At 39.2% G+C, this 21,471-nt stretch overlaps 1 protein-coding gene across 1 annotated transcript; it reads right to left on the bottom strand.

The window, feature by feature from the left end:
- Positions 1-15,801: 15,801 nt before the first annotated feature.
- Positions 15,802-20,983, bottom strand: LOC115357876 (uncharacterized). Its single transcript, XM_030049632.1, has 7 exons — positions 20,865-20,983; positions 19,459-19,566; positions 18,695-18,901; positions 17,835-17,908; positions 17,321-17,423; positions 16,058-16,274; positions 15,802-15,902 (listed from the first exon to the last, which is right to left on the bottom strand). The coding sequence occupies exons 2-7, from the start codon at positions 19,540-19,542 to the stop codon at positions 15,802-15,804; spliced, it is 786 nt and encodes a 261-aa protein (XP_029905492.1). The 5' UTR covers positions 19,543-19,566; positions 20,865-20,983.
- Between the last annotated feature and the right edge of the window lie 488 nt (positions 20,984-21,471).

The raw sequence follows: 21,471 nt of genomic DNA, 5'->3' as shown, positions 1-21,471 counted from the left end.
TGCATGATGTATGAAATCTGTATCAAAAGTATGTGTATTATGTGCATTGAGTCTCAATATGTGTTTTAATCCTAAGGTCAAGGTTAAGGTTAGAGTTATGGTCCCTGGACACACCCACTTGGTCAAGGTTAGGTTGAATGAAGCTTGATGTAGCAAATGGGCATCAGGCCAACAAATTTTATGACCAATCACAGCACTTGTGAGTAGGGCTGAGCAACATGGCCAAAAATGTTACCGCCATAAAATGTATCACTACAGTCGATATCAGTAAATATTTCAATATACATCAAATAAAATTACTTTTTGCTTCTGTGTGAAAAATCTGAACAATCCAGAATGCTAATTATTAGTATTATGTCACTCTCTTTTAGTCACCAAAACTTGTTCTCTATTCTTGCTATACATGATATGTATTTCATATTGACTGATATTTTATTGAACATTTTTTATATGTATATTGTGGAAAAATAGATTATTGTTACAGCTGGGTTTTTTTTTTTAGCCCAGTCCGACTTGTGGGTGTATCTTACACAGAATGCTGGTGGGATCCATAATAATGCTTTACAAACATGTTGTTGAAATGTAATTCATGGCTTATTGACAGTCTACTGAATTCTTGTTGATATTTAACTTATATATAAATTGGCATGTTTTTGAATATTTATAGGGTACTAGCCAGAAAGGGTTTTCCGAAAGTGTGTCACTCCATAAACATGGGCAAGGCATAAAGCAGCCTGCACCGGGATGGGGGACCCTTCCTTATGAATGGAAAGTCCCTATTGATGAATCATACATTACAGCTATGGTTGGGTTTTTACAAAATTTTTATAGACCTGTTTATTTTCCTGGCCCTTGGGTTTACGGTACCTGTTGTTGTTTGGGCCCACTTTAGCAATGGAGAATTTTTCTATGAATGGCAGCAGTAAAACCGTATACGATCGCTTTCTCCGAAGGGTCTGTTTTCTGTAAAGGATCACTATTACCTATGAGCCCCCCCTCCCTGCAGTCTCACATACATATTGGCTTAAAGAAGGGGTGTGCTGAGTGCTCTTAGGAGCGTCTCAGCAGCACCTGGCATGCATTAGAAACTCAATAAGTAAAGTGGCAGACATTTTATTGCCATATGGAAATTTCTCAAGCTCATGCCGACTGAGCAAGACCTGTGCAGACCCTTGCTAACCTCATCAGTCCTCTCTCCCACTGATCTCGCGCCATGATATCACTGTCACTTTCTCTCTAACACACACACAGACTTAAATACACGTCAAGATCTTTATGGACACACTGTGGACTTCCCTTACCCCTCTTTCCTTCCTTCCTTCCTTCCTCACAAAATGCATGCTAAGACAGACAAACACACTCACCCACCCACACTAGCACACAGAAACCCCTAGCAGACAAGCGTTATAAGTTGGTCTCAAGAGTGTAGTAGTGTCCATTCACACGAAAAATATTTTCTTTATACTCAGGAGCCTAAACAATTTGTCTCTTAATTCTACAGAAAAATAAAGTTTCTGAAATTAAAAAAAAAAAAAACAACACACATTTTAAAAAGGGTTATACACTGAACCAATTGATTCTACCAAAACTATTTTCAACAAGGTTTAGAGATAAACCATTTCAGCACCACATCCAAGAACATTTCTAATGGGTCTTTGAAGAACCTTTGGGAATTCTTTGAAGAACCATCGAAAGAAATTGTTCTTGAAATAAATGGTTCTTTAAAAGAACGGTGATGGTTCTTTGTGGAATCAGAAATAGTTCTCCTGAAAATTTCATTTCCGAGGCATACTTCTCCCATACTGCATGTAAATTAAGGAATTATCCATACCATCTGTAATGATTTATTCTTCTGAGGTTTTGCAGATAGAAGAATTCCTCCACATATAGCACCACTATGAAGAACTATTTTCGGTTCCAGTTTACATCTTTATTTGTCTTTTAAAACATGATGATTAACTGCTATTTCCATGTATATTTTCTCTTCTCTCTTCTTTAAGGAACCATTGCTGGTTACTCAAAGAACATTTTTTATTGCTCTTTGAGGCACCTTTGAACCTTTTAAATGAGTGGTCTTTTAAAGAACTGTGGTCTGAAAGGTCTCTGGGTCCACAAAGAACATTTTTGATCACAGTTCTTTAAAGAACCATTTATTTAAAGAACAGTTTTTTGAGATGGTTCTTCCCCAAAGGTTCTTTAAAGACCCATCAGAACCGCTACCTCTAAGAAACAGTAAGAACCATCTGCATATGTTACCTTTGTCATGTTAAAAACCCAATAAAAAGAGCTCTAAAAAAACAGCAGACAAAACACACACACACACACACACACACACACACACACTGTATAGGTCTTATGTCTGGGCCTGGCCTAATAGCAGCACTAATGTGATGCGAAAGGATTGCTTTACTCAGTGGGCAGGGAGTTGCTGGTTATGTTACAGTGTCTTTGTGTCTGCCTGCATGTGTGTGTGTGTGTGTGTGTGTGTGTGTGTATGTGACTATGAGTGTGAGTGTGTGTAGATGAAGACAGGGTGGTGGTGTGAGCACTGGTGGAGGAGGAGCTGGTGTTGTGTGTGGCTCTGGAGAATCTCATAAGATTCAAAGCTGGAGCTCAGGCAGGGAGGAGGAGCAGAGGGGGCGGCACAAGAGACTGTGAGATGGGTGGGGGTGGAGGGTGATGGGGGGATCTAATCCTCCAGGCCCTCTCCAGCAGCCAGCACTTAACACTGGACCCACAGATGTAGCCCCGACTGAACCCCCCAGCCCACCCTCCTCCACACACACACACACACACACACACACAAACACACACAAATACATACACCGCCTCCACTGTGCCGCTCCTGCTCCAGCTTCAGCTCTAGCCCCTGCCACCGTAAATCAGCACCTCCTTTCTCAACCCCCTCACCCCACCCACTGCCACCCACACCCCCACTTCTGCCACCACCCAGCTACTGTCTGTCTCTGTGGAGTGTCTCCCACCTCTCAGCACCCTCCGCACCTCAGTCATCTGACTCCAGATCTGTGACTCACACCCAGTTCTGCCAGACAGACGCACAGACAGATTGCGAGTCAGGCATGTAATCATACATGCAGGGTCACAGTATCATACAAGCACACACACGTATAGCTGGCAGCAGCCCTGACTTAAGGAATTGTCATAAAATGAGCCCAATGCCAAACTAATATACTCTGCAAGTTAAGAGAAACTTTACCGGTCCTAACCATGGAGGGAACATGACAACAAACAGGCTGTATACTGTAAAAAAAAAATAACACCCTTCTTTACTTATTTCCATTTGTTTGTTATCTTTAATTTAATGTATCATGATTTGTTTTGAATATCAGACTCAACTGTTTAAATTTTGAACTTAAAATCATTGTCTTGACTGTGTGAGAATTTTCAGTGTTGGTTCAACTCAATCTTGGAAGTCACTGGAAGTGGCGGAGTGGAATTTCCCAGCATGCTTTTGGACAACAGACATCCCCTGAGCCCAGTACACTGAAAACGATCACAGTAGTGTTGTTCTTGAGAATCGCACTGAAATTATGAAAGTATAACATGAATCACTGGAAATCAAACATACAACAAAATCTTCAAAGAATAATATTTTCATCAGATAGCCACTACTTGTGACTTGCCTAATATAGATTTGGAGTCGAGTGCATACTTACAAAGCATTTATTTTTTCTTATGAGTGATGTGAAATCTTGCTTGAAATCTTCTTGGGCAGTTGGTTGTGGGCAAAAGCTGCACTTATGTCCTCATTATCAGGGGAAAAGCTAAGCATATTACTTTATTTTATAATTATTCCTTCCTTTGTGCTGCCATGTATTCATCTGCTGAATTTTGGATCTGCTTTAATGGTTTAGTTGATGATAACTGTGGTTCTAAACCTGCAAATCAGGACCCCTCAGGGGGTCGCAAGATGATTAACTATGCCAGCGTATTAGTGCTATTGTGGCAAGAAAAAAATTATGGAGAGGAGGGATAATACTCTGAGAAAAAATTCAGAATTTCTGAGATTAAAGGCGTAAATTTATGAGAAAAAAAAAAAACAAAAAAAAAGCTACCAGCAGTTGCAGTTGATGACCTCGATCAGGTCATCATCTGCAAGCTTGATATACCACTTTGCAATGGGATTTAGGAACAAGGAAATCCTGCTGATCTGAGCCCAGAATCACAAGATTGTTTTCTCTTTAACAGGCCCAAGTCACGGCAATGTCTCTTCAAAGTCCAGGTGCTTATGATAATGTTGTGATTCTGGGCTTTTTTTTTTTCTTGCAAATTTGTTACTTTATAATCTCAGAATTTTAGAGCGAGTTTTTTTTTTCTCAGAATAGTACCCCAATCACAGAGCTCTGTTGTTTTTTTTTCTCCTTACAATGGCACTAATATGCTGTCACAGATTTACACACACAAGATTTTTAGTATGCAAAATGATCTTTTTTCCAGATTGCATTGTTTTTGTTTGTTTGTTTTTTGTGAGATACTGAGTAGTTTCAAGTGTGAGGCCTTCTTTGATAATCAAGCAAACGAAACAACCCGAAAAGGTGGTTATTCTTTAGGTGGATTGTTCACCACTCTGGGTATGCAGCCTGTAATAAGGGGTCACACTTTGCTTTGTTTTAAGGGTTCACAAGCCAAAAATGTTAAGAATCATTAATGCATCTGTTATAATTTAGCTTGAAATGATTCTGGTTTCGAGTTCCTGTGCTATTAACCCTTCTGTCTTCTGAGGTCTCTCTCCTGGTTAAGGATGGTGCTCTCATTTCACATACACATGAATGGCCTGTACTTCACCAGGCGTTGGCCGTTTCTAAGTGGGAGATGAGGAAAAGGGGAAGAACACTTTTTTATTAACAGCACCTATGTAAAATTAACTCTAGCCTTTATATGTAGTTGTTGTAAAGCCTAATTGAAGAACGGATTGATAGGTTTGTGTTGGGTGAATGGTTTGACCCAGGGTATATTTAAAGCTGCTGGCTCAGTCAGTGTTGGAGTGGCTGTGGGCTGAGTGGAATCATCTTGTTATAATGTCATTTTTTAAAAAGGTGTCTGTGTCTTTCCTCTTTGTAAATAGTCCTGCAAGAACACAGTAAAAACAGAGCTTGAACCAAGTTTTTCTTGTTTCCTGATGCTGCACACTTCCTGCTGGCTCACATCCTAAAAGGTAAGATTTTCAGATCCTTCGCCCACATGAAGATGCTGGGCTGTCATCCAGGTCCACTTTCTGACTTGTTGTCATTTTCAGTGAAAGTTTGTCTTATTTGTCTGCAATCGATGTCTTACCTTAACCTTACCCTAAGTTTGTTAAGTAACCACAATCCCACAGAAATACTGAAGTTAAAATCTGGAGCACACAGATCACATGAAAAGGAAGTGTGATGCTGGGTGTGGCCTATCACAAAAATGAGCATAACCCTAGCTACAGAAATTCTCCCTACATCAGCCACATACACACATAACTATTTAATGTTTGAATTTATTAAGCAAATATAGGTAAAATATTACCTTCAATTAAAAGCATGCAAAGTAAGAAATGCAAAAATTCTTTATTTTTTTCTTTATTATCTGGTCAAAATATGTCATGTAGAAAAGGCAGATCTTCATGGCAGAGTTTCTTTAGGTGACACTCTTCTACATCACTGAGTTCTTCTACACAGTTTATTCCAAATAAGCTGTTGTGGCTGGCTCGAGAAATATAAAACCCATGGCTTCCTATTTTCCAGAGGATTTTTCCTGGCCAAAACCTACCAGACACAAGGTATCTACAACAACAAATGCTAGAGGTTTCAATGCCTGGGTGCAGGTTAATAAATTACTGCTGCATTATATTACTTGGGAATAGAGAGCAGCAAAACAGACATTAATTTATATGTAAATGCTGTGAAATATGACTTTAAGGCAGTGATCTCTTTTGCTCTTCTCCAAAATGGACATGGATTTATTTTGCAGAAGCACTTGCCTAAAGTCACACGCGAATACAAACGCACTTCACACAGCCAGTCACCTTAGGTCTGGCCTGAGTGACAGAGGAAAGGTGTGTGTGTGTGTGTGTGTGTGTGTGTGTGTGTGTGTGTGTGTGCTGGAATGGGTGAGCTCAGTCAAGTACATTGGCCAGCAGAAGCGATGCTGTACAATTCAGAGCTTTTCCCATTAACACAGCTGAAGAAACCTGTGTGTCACCAGCACCGTGGCTTTTGTAAACGCATGGCCTTCCTCTACATGCAGCCTGTTCCCTCGCTCCAGCCGCATGGCCGCCTGCACATTCAAGATTTATACACCCATTCCTTAAATCCATGGCTGAGCTTGAAATATCTTGTGCTTAACTTGTGCCAACACTATCGCTTTGGATTCATAAATATCCTCGACATTTCCATCGCGGCGGTGGATTACTTCACATCACGTTGGACTGAGAAAAGAACTCTCAATTTACTTTAATAATGAAATATTTCGCAGTGGAAAATACAGCCATGACAAATTCCTAAGGCCAGATTTCAGAGTGTGGAGGTTCACGGGGGCTCCGCTTGGCGTCGGCTCCTATCAAAGGTCTGGGATGAGTAATCACCAGAGCCATCCCAATAACAGAATGATTGATAGGCTCAGAGCTCCCATGCCTTCTGAGATAACATTGTTCAAAGTGTCCAAACACAATGTCAACACATTGTCTCCCACGTGGCCTCCCTCCTTCCTCTTGCCCAGAAATGTTCACTTGACCTTTGACCTTGCAGCATGCCCAGCTGCAAAACGCCATCTTCCATGTGCTCCGTGACTCCAAGGCCTGGTGGCGCCGACAAATGGTGGCAAATGCTATTGAAGGTAGGTTACTGAGGGTCACTGACAGCACACCCCACCCAGAAAATAGCTTATTAAATGGGCCTGAAGGAATTTGCCATTTCAAAGCCCATCAGAAGCGGAGATAGTATAGTTACCACTGCAGTTGTGTTGTGTTGAAACTAATGAGAAGCTCATATCTCATATAACAGTGGACACAAACACACACAGCAGCATGCAAGTGGGTTCAAACCCCACCTCAGGCCACTGCTGCATGTCATCCCCTCTCGCTCCCTGCCTTTCCTGTCTCTCTCTACTGTGACTGTCAAAAAAAAGTCATTTTTGGGAAAATATCTTGGTTTTTTCTTTTCTTTTTTTTTTTTTTACAATCTTTGTGGTAATTTTGTGGCAATCTTCTAGTAATTTTTTTTTTTTTGCTGTTCATGTTTAGGTAATTTTGAGTAATTCTGTGGTACTTGTGTTTTCTTTTTTCAGAATTACTGTGATAATTTTGTGGCAATTTTCTTGTCATGTTTCAAAGGAAATCCTGTGAACTGGCTCAGGTTTTAAAGGATAAAACAAGAGAAAGAGGCACTACTTGAGGCCACTGAGCAGAGCAGAGGTCAATAACTTCAGCGTCTACTTGATATGAATGTCAGAGGGGTCATGCCCATTCAAACTGGTGGGGCACGCCCGACAGTGTGCTTTGGAAGATAGCTGGCTTGTATCAGCAGCTAAAGTTTGCCTCAGTGTGTTTGTTTAGCTTTCTGGCTAACTAGCAAGGCATCAGTTGTACTAACATTAGTGTCTAACAACTTTCTACAGGTATACAAGAGCTGTGTGATTCTCATGGCAGTGAGCTGGGCTGTGAAAACTGACATCATGAAGTTTTAAAAGTTTTCCAACTTTAACGTCTTTGAATATATACACATGTCAAATTGCAAAAAAAATCACATTTTTTGTTTTCTGGACCTCATGCCACCTGCTGCAATTGTGCCCCACCAAAATGTTGGCTTGCATGATGGCCCTGATGAGCGTCACAACACAAAATAAATCGTCGCTGTCTCGTTCCTGTCAGTCATATCAAAAAGGATTCAGTGTTTTGTCCCCATCCTGGAAGCTTCCGACTCTGTCCAGCACTCCCTGAGGCAGTCCCAACGCCGTACCTAACCGCAGGAGCACATGGTTTGAGTTTAGCCCTCACTAAACGCCATTCAGCACGGCTCTGCCCTGCTGTCACTCGCTCTGCAGGATCACACCGCCCCTATGACACACTGCAACCCAGAACTGCATAATGGAAAGCAGAGAGCCTCAACCACTGCTGTTCCCCAAATCTGTGCACCCAACGAGAAGCATGTCAGCCACATCCCAGAGTAAAACACTTGTATGTCTAATTGCCGTGCTTTTATGGCGGGCGGGGGGGCTGGCTAGTCCTGATTCGGCTTCCGATCTGGAAGCCAAATCAGGACTAGAGGTGGCAGTCATGTGGGGAGCTGGTCCACTGGCTGATCGCACACTTTTCTGGCTTGTTAATCCAGAGCATGTGGTGAGAGCGCACATACGCCGAGCAAGACAGAGCAACACTACAGCCAGTGAGTATGTGTGGGGGTCTGTGTTTTCATGTGTGTGTGTGTATATATATGTAAGCCAAGTCCTTATTACCTGAGTTAGTGTCTGTGTGGGTGGGCAGACAGTGGTCTGGGTATGAGTGTGTGTGTGTGTGTGTGTGTGTGTGTGTGTATGTATGTGTGCCAAGTCCTTATTACTTTAGCATATGTGTGTGTGTGTGTGTGTGTGTGTGTGTGTGTGTGTGTGTCTGTGTTCTTATTACCTGCTTGCACCATGGCAGATGACCTATATTCCCTGAGCACTAGTTAGCATGTTAGGCACCAAAACACAGTTGCACTTTGCCAGCTCTGTCACAAACAGTAAGAATCAGTGTTAGTTATGCAGCTATTATTCAGCTTCTGCAGCTCCAGTCTAGACTTAGGCTGGAGCAGTACACATAACTCTTCTTCTTCACATCCAGTGTGGTGTCTGCCTCTCTCGGCCATGGGAACTAACCCGATATCCAGACTGAATGTCCATTCTGATTCCACTCAGTCTGAAATTGCCACTGTGTTAACTGTTTGCTGTCAGTGGAGGGATTTGAATCTCACTGACCAATCACAAGTGACGTGTTCAGCCACGGTGATGGAGTTTTCAGACGACAGTGTAGCTGCTTCAGCCAGTTTACAGCGCTCAGTCTAACTTAGCACCTTTAGTTACTAACCTACTAACATGGCAGCCAGGATTTCAGTTTTGGATGGGCCAAAATCATTTTGGCTGGACCTTTTTAATTACAGAAGTTAAGACTGTTTACCTTCCTTTAACGGTTTCCAACTGGTATTCTTGTTAAAACAGAAATGACTGATATCACGCGATCCTGTTAGATGACCTTGCCAAGGGTGCATTCAGACCTGTGGCTCGTTTGCTTTGTTCTGATTCAGGGGCGAAATCGATACAGTTGTTTCGTTTTTCGTATTTTTCTTTTGGGTCGTTTGTGTTCACGAGGCAACAGTCTGTATCGGTCCAAAGTTGTAAACAAATGCCATGCACGAACCAACTGTCCTCTCATTGGTCAGTAATCCCGGAAGGAAAACCCCCCTCTTCTGTTGCTTCTTCTTCTGCTGTTTCTTTTCTTTTTTTTTTTTTTTTTTTGGTTGATGGGTGCATTACTGCCCCCCTCTGTTGGAGAGTGGACCACAGTTATGAGTCAGTTGTGTCGGTTGCTGTGTCGGTTCTGTTCTCACTGCGAACAAACCGCTCCAGGGCTGGAAAGGAAGCGAGCAGAGACCGCTCCTTCTAGGCGATCTCTCCTGCACCTGAGCGTGATTGCTGTGTTCACATATGTCCAAACGAACCGATCTTTGGAGGGAAACGCTCCCTGTTTCAGAACAACTGCTCAAAATGAGACAGGTCTGAATGCACCCTAAGACTAAGAACAGATTGGGTGTTTAGAGATCATGCTGGAGAGAGGTGGGGTCCCCGCTCCTCCGCCCGGAGAGAGGTGTATGAGAGATATATTATCTTGACCTGTAACTATAGGCATGTATGTATTTTTTACTCTTAATTGAGGTCTTTTGTGGGCATGACGGTGGGTACAGGCACTGTAATTTCCATTTTTATGGACGAAATAAACTTGACTTGACTTGACTTGAGAGGTGGGGTCCCCGCTCCTCCACCTGGAGAGAGGTGGGGTCTGGAGAGAGGTGGGGTCCCCACTCCTCTGCCTGGAGAGAGGTGGGGTCTGGAGAGAGGTGGGGTCCCTGCTCCTCACACACTTTCACACACACTTTCATGGGGTGCACTGATGCGCTTGCTTCACTGGTTGTCACTGAATAGCAGAGGGTGAGGTCAAGCTGAAATGAATCTTCATGTAAAAATACCTTCATGCAAGCACACAAATACCGTTTTCCACCACTCAGGACATTGTGTAATAACATCAAAACCCATTAAGTTTATTAATATTTCCCGCTAATCAGGATGGTGGTCTGCAATTACATTTCCGGAATTACCAATTTGAATCATCACTCCTCAAATATTTAAATATTATGCAATCATTAAAATAGAACACTAGGTTTCTGCTGTCAAACCAGTCTGATTTGAACTGAACTGAACTGAATTGAAAAGTAATAGGTATATGCATAGGAACATAAAACTCTCTCAATTCAAACTCCTGTATTTTGTGCATATTACAACTGGTTTCCCAAATTCATTTTATTTTATTCACTTGAAATAAGTGAATATGTGGGATGCAATCAGTGTTTTGAGAGGGAAGGAATTATTCATTTTTAATGTGAACAGCAGAAGGTCATATTAGTATATAGGTAACCTATCCAAATCTTGGTGCCATTGTACATACAGCACAATTATTTGCACATTCTTTGCTTATGTGTAAATGTTACCTAGATGCGTGCGATTCTCAATGACAAAATAGCCTAAAACATAAATGTCTAGCCACAGATGAAACTGAGCTGTAGTTTTGCAGTTGTCTGGTCGTCCTCTTGACTCAGAGCCAAGTCAGACACAGCAGGCACCAGCATTGTTTCTGCCCCAGGCATCTGACGTGTCCATACACTTACACCTCATTACATCACCAATATTTGGGGGAGGAAGTGAAACTAGCACTGTTGGGTTATAATTTTTCCTACTCATGAGTCACAATAACTTGCTCTCTACTTACACTCTACTTGGAGTAGAGTGTCTCACATAAAATAACTACTCCACTGTGTCTGGTATCAAAGGAAGCAGCCACTATAACCTGTAATCACAGAATGACGAGCCATGACTAATACTGATTTTGTTTTTGTTTTTTCATCTTGAATTATCATATGCTGGATTGACAATTTTAAAAAGACTCTACTGGTGAGTTTGACTGTTTGGTCCGCTTACTACAGTTTACCCACATTTTACATTGCAACAAAACACTTTTCAAATCATGTGGGGGAGCTGAAGATTTCACAACATACAATCAAAATCCTTTAATGCAGCATGTAGTAGGCTAGATTTCCCTGCATAACTTGCTCCAGCTGTTATGACATAGATTCAGATTTAGATTCTGATCAACTTTATCATCCCACAAGGGGAAAGTTTGTTTGTCCAGTGCTCCAATCATAAAAAACACCACATGTAAACAGCAGAATACACAGTAAGACCTCTACAGTCATAAAACACATTTGAACACAAAGACAGAATAAAACAATAAAAAAAACAAGCCCTTTCTCCTAAAAATTACAAATAAAATGCTTTCTGAATTAATTCCAGGGGAATGTATTTTTGTCGTGAATTAGGTTGGTTTGGAACATATCACAAGAATGTTTGTTATCCTTTAGGTCAAGGCTGTATTAGGAGGTAGATGGAGTGGCAGATGCGTCAGAGAAGCCACTTTCATCCAAGTGAGCTGAGTTCAAGTCCAGTGTGAGATGACAGTGGTGTCCATTTTTTGTAAAGGTTATATTACTGTAACCTAGTGATGTGTATGCCTGAGCCTAACCTTTCATTAACCTTAACCAAGTGTTTTTATGTCTGAACCTAACCTTTCCCTAGTTTTGGTGGCTAAAATAATGAAAATGGTTAAATGCCGGCTGACATGATCTACAAGATAAGTTGATTAGATACACAGTTACAATAAGTCAGAAACAAACATGACAAAATATGTTTATCCTTAAACATAATTAAGAATGGAGATTGGTTACATGAGAGCGTAATTTTTAGGAGACAGGGTTGTAAGAAAACTTTCAATCCATATCAGTAAAATTATTATATTAGATAGATAGATAGATAGATAGATAGATAGATAGATAGATAGATAGATACTTTATTCATCCCGCAGGAAATTCACAGTTTTTCAGCAGTATCCACAGATTACAGATTAAATAAAATAAAAAAGATGAAAAAAAAAAAAAATAAAGAATAAGATCTAAGTACAACAGAATAAGATCTAAGTACAAGCCAGTGTGCAAAAAGCAATGTGCAACAAAAAAAAAAACAGAAAAAAACGTGTGCATGGGTGTATAAAATGTGCATAGAGGTAGGTCAATGTGCAAATTTAGAAGAAATATACAGTATGCACATGATAAATAGCAGAAGCAATATAAACACTATAAACAAGGATTATTTAAAAAAATAGAAATATGAACAATTTAAACAGAAGTATTAACAATTTAAACAGCAGTGGAAAATAACCTAACCTGAGGAACACACGCTCCGACCGAGGTTCAGAGTTAGTGTGAAACCATGAGACCAAGACCGTCGACAGAACCTGACGCCCGGTACTGGGATTCAGGAACTGTCAGACTTGATCCAGCCTCATGGAATCACCCCTTCCCCTCCAGTCTTTATATGTTATCTACCAGTATTGCAGTATGTGTATAATGAGTTATTTCCTCCGGGTGGAGTTAAAAAGCCGCATGGCGTCCCTTACCAAAAAGAAGTAAACTTCTAGTTTACCTTTCCAAGTATACTTAAGTGGAGTTTGAGTATACTTTATCAAGTATACTTTCATTACCAAGTATACTTGTATTTATGTACTAGTAGTGTACTTACATATGTACTAGTTAGTATACTTACTATAGTATACTTATACTAAAAGTACCCTGATTTGGCCCACTTTTGAGTATACTCAAGTAAACTTCAAGATTAATTTACTTATATATAAGTATACTTAAATTATACTATTACCTGTACTTGAATGGTACTATTCCTTTACTTAACATAAACCATTTATATACTCAAAGAACTTGAAGTACACTACTGAAGACTTCCTTAAGTATTAATGAAGTATATATAAGTATACTTAAATTATACTATTTCATGTACTTGAGTTGTACTTGAGTTGTACTTAAAGTAAACCATTCATATACTCATTAGTGTACTTGAAGTACACTACTGAAGACTTCCTTAAGTATTAATGAAGTATATATAAGTATACTTAAATTATACTATTTCATGTACTTGAGTTGTACTTAAAGTAAACCATTTGTATACTCATTAGTGTACTTGAAGTACACTACTGAAGACTTCCTTAAGTATTAATGAAGTATATATAAGTATACTTAAATTATACTATTTCATGTACTTGAGTTGTACTTAAAGTAAACCATTCGTATACTCATTAGTGTACTTGAAGTACACTACTGAAGACTTCCTTAAGTATTAATGAAGTATATATAAGTATACTTAAATTATACTATTTCATGTACTTGAGTTGTACTTAAAGTAAACCATTCGTATACTCATTAGTGTACTTGAAGTACACTACTGAAGACTTCCTTAAGTATTAATGAAGTATATATAAGTATACTTAAATTATACTATTTCATGTACTTGAGTTGTACTTGAGTTGTACTTAAAGTAAACCATTCATATACTCATTAGTGTACTTCAAGTACACTACTGAAGACTTCCTTAAGTATTAATGAAGTATATATAAGTATACTTAAATTATACTATTTCATGTACTTGAGTTGTACTTAAAGTAAACCATTCGTATACTCATTAGTGTACTTGAAGTACACTACTGAAGACTTCCTTAAGTATTAATGAAGTATATATAAGTATACTTAAATTATACTATTTCATGTACTTGAGTTGTACTTAAAGTAAACCATTCGTATACTCATTAGTGTACTTGAAGTACATTACTGAAGACTTCCTTAAGTATTAATGAAGTATATATAAGTATACTTAAATTATACTATTTCATGTACTTGAGTTGTACTTGAGTTGTACTTAAAGTAAACCATTCATATACTCATTAGTGTACTTGAAGTACACTACTGAAGACTTCCTTAAGTATTAATGAAGTATATATAAGTATACTTAAATTATACTATTTCATGTACTTGAGTTGTACTTGAGTTGTACTTAAAGTAAACCATTCATATACTCATTAGTGTACTTGAAGTACACTACTGAAGACTTCCTTAAGTATTAATGAAGTATATATAAGTATACTTAAATTATACTATTTCATGTACTTGAGTTGTACTTGAGTTGTACTTAAAGTAAACCATTCATATACTCATTAGTGTACTTCAAGTACACTACTGAAGACTTCCTTAAGTATTAATGAAGTATATATAAGTATACTTAAATTATACTATTTCATGTACTTGAGTTGTACTTAAAGTAAACCATTCGTATACTCATTAGTGTACTTGAAGTACACTACTGAAGACTTCCTTAAGTATTAATGAAGTATATATAAGTATACTTAAATTATACTATTTCATGTACTTGAGTTGTACTTAAAGTAAACCATTCGTATACTCATTAGTGTACTTGAAGTACATTACTGAAGACTTCCTTAAGTATTAATGAAGTATATATAAGTATACTTAAATTATACTATTTCATGTACTTGAGTTGTACTTGAGTTGTACTTAAAGTAAACCATTCATATACTCAGTAGTGTACTTCAAGTACACTACTGAAGACTTCCTTAAGTATTAATGAAGTATATATAAGTATACTTAAATTATACTATTTCATGTACTTGAGTTGTACTTGAGTTGTACTTAAAGTAAACCATTCATATACTCATTAGTGTACTTGAAGTACACTACTGAAGACTTCCTTAAGTATTAATGAAGTATATATAAGTATACTTAAATTATACTATTTCATGTACTTGAGTTGTACTTGAGTTGTACTTAAAGTAAACCATTCATATACTCATTAGTGTACTTGAAGTACACTACTGAAGACTTCCTTAAGTATTAATGAAGTATATATAAGTATACTTAAATTATACTATTTCATGTACTTGAGTTGTACTTGAGTTGTACTTGAAGTACACTATTGCTTTACTTACATTGCACTTTTATAAACTTATAAGTGCACTACTTTTACCTGCAATGTACTTGAAATATACTTTACTTATACTTGATGCATACTACAACCATACTTGAATTAAACTGTTGTCATACTTGAAGCATACCATTTATATACTCAAAATATACTATGCCCGCTTACTTACAATGCACTTGAATTGCGCTATTCTTATACTAGCAATAAATACTGCTACAGTAATTATAGTACACTACTCCTTTACTTACAATTTACTTGAATGCAGAGTACTCATATACAGCAAATTAACATCTTAATACTAGTCCACAAGTCTGATTGTTTACCTTTTAAGATATTCAAATGCAGACATTGAACCTTCATACACAATTACCATTTAATTAATCTGTGTCAAAAATACAATAAATTTAGAACAACTTGAATTTTGAACAACTTTGACCTTGAACACTATAAAACAGAAAAATAGGGAGACCCGGGCACTCAGTTAAGAACGAGGAGGTTTTTATTTAACACAAAAAGTCAACATGTTTTGACCTACATGGTCTTCATCAGGACAGAGGGGGGTAAGACATCCCCGGGCATCAGATCAGGGGGCATAAAACTTAAAATAAATATCAAAAAATCAAAATAAAGTGCCCAGCCAGTGCAACATTTTTCGAAATGGCTCTATCTTTAGTTTTTCTTAGAGTTGTAGCTGATGATGTTTATCTTCTTCCGGATTACCCTTCTGACCTCCTGGACGCTGGTGTTTGGGTATTTGGACCTAACATGCCCTGTTAAACACACACACACACACACACACACACACACACACACACACACACACACACACAAATTTGAGCCAGATTAACCAAAAATCCTTTCAAGAGAGCAATTAACTAATTGATGTGAAGCAAGCTGGGCTATAAATCACAACTGAAGAGCTCACCAATTATGACCTCAAGCTTCTTTTCATCCAGTGGTCGCTTTGACGCCACATCTTTGTGGGCGCCAGACTGCTTCCCGGTCAAGCTCGACTCTGAAAGAGTTTCTTTTCCAAAAACGAGGATGGCAAGGTCCCCGATGTAGGTGGCAGGAGTGCTTGTCCTAAGGGCACTTAACTTGTACTTGGGAACTCGAACTCCGGAGCCCGGAACAAGATCGACCTGCAAAACAATGTAAAAAATGTATAAAATTTAGATACTCTACACACGTGCAGTATGTACATGTACTGTATGTCAAGTGGTGACGGAAAGGTTAGAGGTGGCGGAGGATTAGAGGTGGGGAAGGAGTGTGAAGTAACAGGTCTCCAATTTGTGCTTCTAGATTAGTACTGTACTTCTAAAAACATTAAAGGATAGGTGCGTACAGTTATGTGTGTTGAGCTGCAGTGTCTGTAATTATTAATTACATTTACAATTTTAAAGTTTAAAGTAAAATATTACAAACGTATTAGGTTGGCGTCGGCAGAATTATTCGTCACAAATTGCATGAACTTTTGTTTCACAAATAATGAAAATGCATAATTCTAGCTTTACATGTGCACTCTTTGTAGAATGTACTATGCTGATAGATATGCAATAGGTATCTCCTTACAGAACAGAGTCCATATTCTTGCAAACACAGTCGTCACAGACCTCTAAGAGTCAGCATCAGTGTCAGTGCAGTCATGACCTTAGACGCCGGTAGGGAAGGGCAACTATTAATCGCTCCGCTTATACTGTCATAGGACCATCCCTTAATGACTTGATAAGCAGACCTGTTTAATGCAAGGATTCCCTACCAAGGGGAATCCTATACACACAACACTAAAGGCAATCCTTTCGGTCAGTGGAGGCAGCTGCACTTTCAGAGCCCCTTTTTAGGAACGGACATTCAGTCTGTAAGAAGGAAGAGCTCTGTCTACAAAAGGTATAACAATTACCCATCTTCTGCATGGTGCATTCTAAAAGAGTGCACATGTAAAGCTAATTTTTTTTTTTTTTTTTAATATTATTTGTGAAACATAAAAGTTCATGCAATTTGAATAATTTGGCCAAACTCCAGCCTCATACGTTTTTAATATTTACCAATTTATTTTAATTGTAAACAGCTACACTCTTTGTACAAACAATGCAACATTCAAAACCACTTTTCAAATTCATATTGCTCCCATGAAGACCATTTAAAATTGTTACCCTAATGAGGGGAATACTGTACATGTGATACTTACTGTCATCTCAGACTCTAGTCCTTCAGATGGTGGTCTTGGGGGAGTGTCCTGCAGTGCTGGTATGTCAGATGTTGCGGGCCTTGAGGCGGGCCGCATAGGAGTGCTGGAGAAATCAGAACACTTCATCAGTAACCCATTTCTCCAAATCAATTTGGGAGGATGGTGCAAACCGCGACATTGTGAGTCATCTCATTAGGAAATCTTAGCTTGGGGGTCCCTCTTCATAATCTTGGACAGTGCCCGGTTAGCATTTTCGGGGTTTATAGAGGACAGACAGCATGGGGTCGTTTTGATCCCTTAGGTGGTCTCTCTACCGGACACCCTTTAGGATTTTGAAGAAGGACCCCAAAGCTACAAGAAACAGCAGGAAAAAAAAACTCTGACTAAACAAGGTTCACCCCCTCGGCTGCCAGACTACCAGCCCAACCAGCCTGTTATTGTTTCTTAAATTTTTTTGTGGTTTGATAGTAACTTTTCCTGCCATCATTTCTCCCATCAATACAATCAGTATTACCTTGGGTGATTTGTTGTGGAAGCAGTTCCGTGCAAAACCTTCTTTAGCTGCCGCGCAACCCCGGAGAGCTCTGTTCAGACAGTGAAAATTGTAAATTATAAGACAAGGGTGCAAAACCATGACTGTATGTATATTGATAGATTCTAGAGTAGGCCTACTCTAGAATCTATGAATATACAGGAGGGTAAAGTGATGAGGCTTCAGTTTCACCTGTACCAGAGAGTATCATAATGGGAGATGGTCCAGTACAATAGAGAGCAATGTAACGCTAAAAGATGGCAGATATCCCAACCTCTTTCACAAACAGCTGGGGTGCTTTCAACTTCAGCAACACAGTGAACATTAAATTTACAAACTATTTTCCATAGAGCACAACAAACGTTTGCGGCTAACCTGAACACACCCTTGTGGTTCACTGGCTATGGAAAAGCACGACTGCCATTAAACGGCTCAGACGGCAATATAGAAAATCCTTGCCAGAGCTCGAACATTTTACACTGGTGGCACAGTTGCCACCAACCTTTTCAGTCAGTGGCAGTGGCACAAAATAAAATCCATGTAAAAAAGAAAACCATAATAAGATGCATGACCTTCTATGTGCTTTTAGCCTGATACCTTTAGTTTGAAAACTGCTCACAATGCTTCCTTTACACATACAAATGGTCGCTTTTGATTGGATTATCCAATATGAAAAAATACAGAAGTATCAGATCGGGAGTCGGCAGATCGGTAGATACTCAAAATCTGACATGGGACACCCCTAGCTGATTGGGCTGACTTGCATAAAATTACTCTGCCTATACCAAGCCAGTCTACCATGCTGGGAAAGCTGGAAAATGTATAATCGAAATATTACGGGTCACTGCATCCAGTAGTTCCCCCTTCATGATCAAGTTCTCCTCCCGCAGCCTCTTGTTCTCCTCTTTAAGTTGTCTTATTTCGAGCATCGCTGTGCCCCAGGTCCGGAAGGTAGGGTGAGAGTCCAGGTCAGGCTCCAGGTCATCATCTGACATGGAGATGTCTTCCACGGGGAGGTCTTGCATCTCAGAATCCTCTTCCCTAATGGACTACACCATAACAACAATAACTAGAAAAAGGCCTACTGTGTCTGCAGATATTGAGCAAAACGTGTGGACCAATCAGAATTGAGGGTGGTTGTGGTTTCTGCTTTGATGCATATTTGTTCCCCTGGAGGCAATGTACTATGCGTGCAAAAATATCATGACGGTAGGTCAAAAAGAGCCTGAAACATGTTTATTTAAAGTTCTCAATTGGGTGCTATAGTACCACCTGTGGCAGGGTTTCCTCTAGGATTTTTTGAAACTGTGGGGGGGGGACCTCAGCGTCATTGAATATATATGATATATATGTATATATATCCTTTTAAAATTGTTTTAACATCTGGAAGAAAAAAAAATCATTCCGAAGGTGTGGCGGCTTTTATTTTGCCGTGGCGGTGCGCCACAATGAATTACATGTAGCGGAAACCCTGTGTGGATGGATCAAGTCCAAATCAAATCCTGGCACAACCATCCCCACTAGTCAGCATCTGCAGAAAATTCACATTCCAGTGACTACACAAAATTCTGCATGAGCCATGACTGTCAATATTTAAATAATTTACCTTCTTCGTCATTATTTCCTTCTTGAGTGCTTCCACCATATCATCAGCAGCCTTCTTTTTCATTTGCTCCGTGGTCTGCTGCATGGGGTGTTTAAACACCTTCAGCTGCTATAGAAAGACATTTGGATTGGATTATTTTGAAAGTGCCTTATCAATCACATAATCCAATATTATAAACCGGGTAGATGAAGATAGTAGATGAAGGTAGATGAAGATGATAGACCAAAGGGTCACTGTTTCAAACCCCCCCCCCCCCCCCCAAAAAAAAAAAAAAATGATGGGCTTTGGCCCATGGATCAATAATGCTTAAAAATGCCATGATAATTACTCATGGTTCGCTTTTTAGATTATGTTCATTATGTTAGATACAATTTCCCTACACTCTAAAAACTGCTGGGTTGTTACAGTAACCCAAATGCTGGGTTCAGGCAGCTGGATCATGGGTTGGGTGACTTTGACTCAACTTTGGGTTAAAAATGGTGACCCAGCGCAATGGGTTGGAGATGCTTGCAGCCAGCCAGCCTTTTTTGAGCAGAGGACGACACGACTTGACCAAGCAGCACGCAGCAGCATTGCTCCGGGTCCGGGATCTAACTGAAAACGGTTAGATAGTGAAACTACAACTGTAAAAGTGAGCTAAAAAAAAAAAAAAAATCTACCAAACAAACAAACATTTTGTCTGTCTATGCTGTGGATGCACAGCCCCCTAGGCTAGACTACTAGGTTTGATGGTTAAAGTGTTTATTATGTGAGCTAAACAAGCTACAAAGATTTCAGTTACCTCTGGCTCAATGGTTCAAGTTTTCATGATTTTAAAGTGGAAAAAATAATTAGTCCATGAACGTTACTGAAAACTTTTTTTTTTTTTTTTTTGAATTTGCAATGTACAATTGTTTGCCAAAAGAAAGTTTGGTATGAGGATCGTTAATGTGAAATGCGGGTGGCACGGTGGTGTAGTGGTTAGCACTGTGGCCTGGGTTCGATTCCCACCCAAGGTCCTTTGTGTATGGAGTTTGCATGTTCTCCCTGTGTCTGCGTGGGTTTCCGCCGGGCACTCCGGTTTCCTCCCACCGTCCAAAGACATGCAGGTTAGGTGAATTGGAGAAGCTAAGTTGGTCCTAGGTATGACTGTGTGTGTGTGAATGTGAAAAAAGTCATTTTAACCTAAATAATACCGATAACCCAGAATTTGGGTTGTATTTTTCAACCCACTTTTTGGTAAGTTTAACCCATCAATATAGTCATTTCTACCCATTTTTTGGGTAGAAAACATAACCCAACATGCTGGGTCAGACCAATAACCCAACTGTGCTGTGTTATAACAACCCAGTGCTGGGTCGGTCCCTTTTTGACCCAGCACTGGGTTACCAAAATAACCCAAATTGAGTTTTTACAGTGTATATCACCTTTTTTTCCGCTGGTCTGTCCTCCTGGTCAGCCAACTTGTTGGGGGGGGTTATTTTTCTTTTACGGGTTGCCCATATATCTGCGCCGGTTTGGCACCAGTCTTCCCTCTTTTTACAAAGGTCACTGTAGTCATCTGCTAAACACCTCTGGGAACTCCTTCAAGACTGTTGGAAAACCATTTCAGGTGACTGCCTCTTGAAGCTCATCGAGAGAATGCCAAGAGTGTGCAAAGCAGTAATCAGAGCAAAGGGTGGCTATTTTGAAGAAACTAGAATATAAAACATGTTTTCAGTTATTTCACCTTTTTTTGTTAAGTACATAACTCCACATGTGTTCATTCATAGTTTTGATTCCTTCAGTGAGAATCTACAATGTAAATAGTCATGAAAATAAAGAAAACGCATTGAATGAGAAGGTGTGTCCAAACTTTTGGCCTGTACTGTATATATATTATATAATAGCATATCTCTATCGTAACACTATAAAATGATAATTACATATCATATTCACATCTCTATATAATCTTATATTCTATTCTATTATATATTATACTCTATTCTCTTATATATTATATTATTCTATTATATATTATACTATAGCCCTCTC

This window comes from Myripristis murdjan, chromosome 4 (assembly GCF_902150065.1).
Source record: "Myripristis murdjan chromosome 4, fMyrMur1.1, whole genome shotgun sequence".
Lineage (NCBI taxonomy): Eukaryota > Metazoa > Chordata > Actinopteri > Holocentriformes > Holocentridae > Myripristis > Myripristis murdjan.
This window is presented reverse-complemented; position numbering and strand designations above follow the sequence as displayed.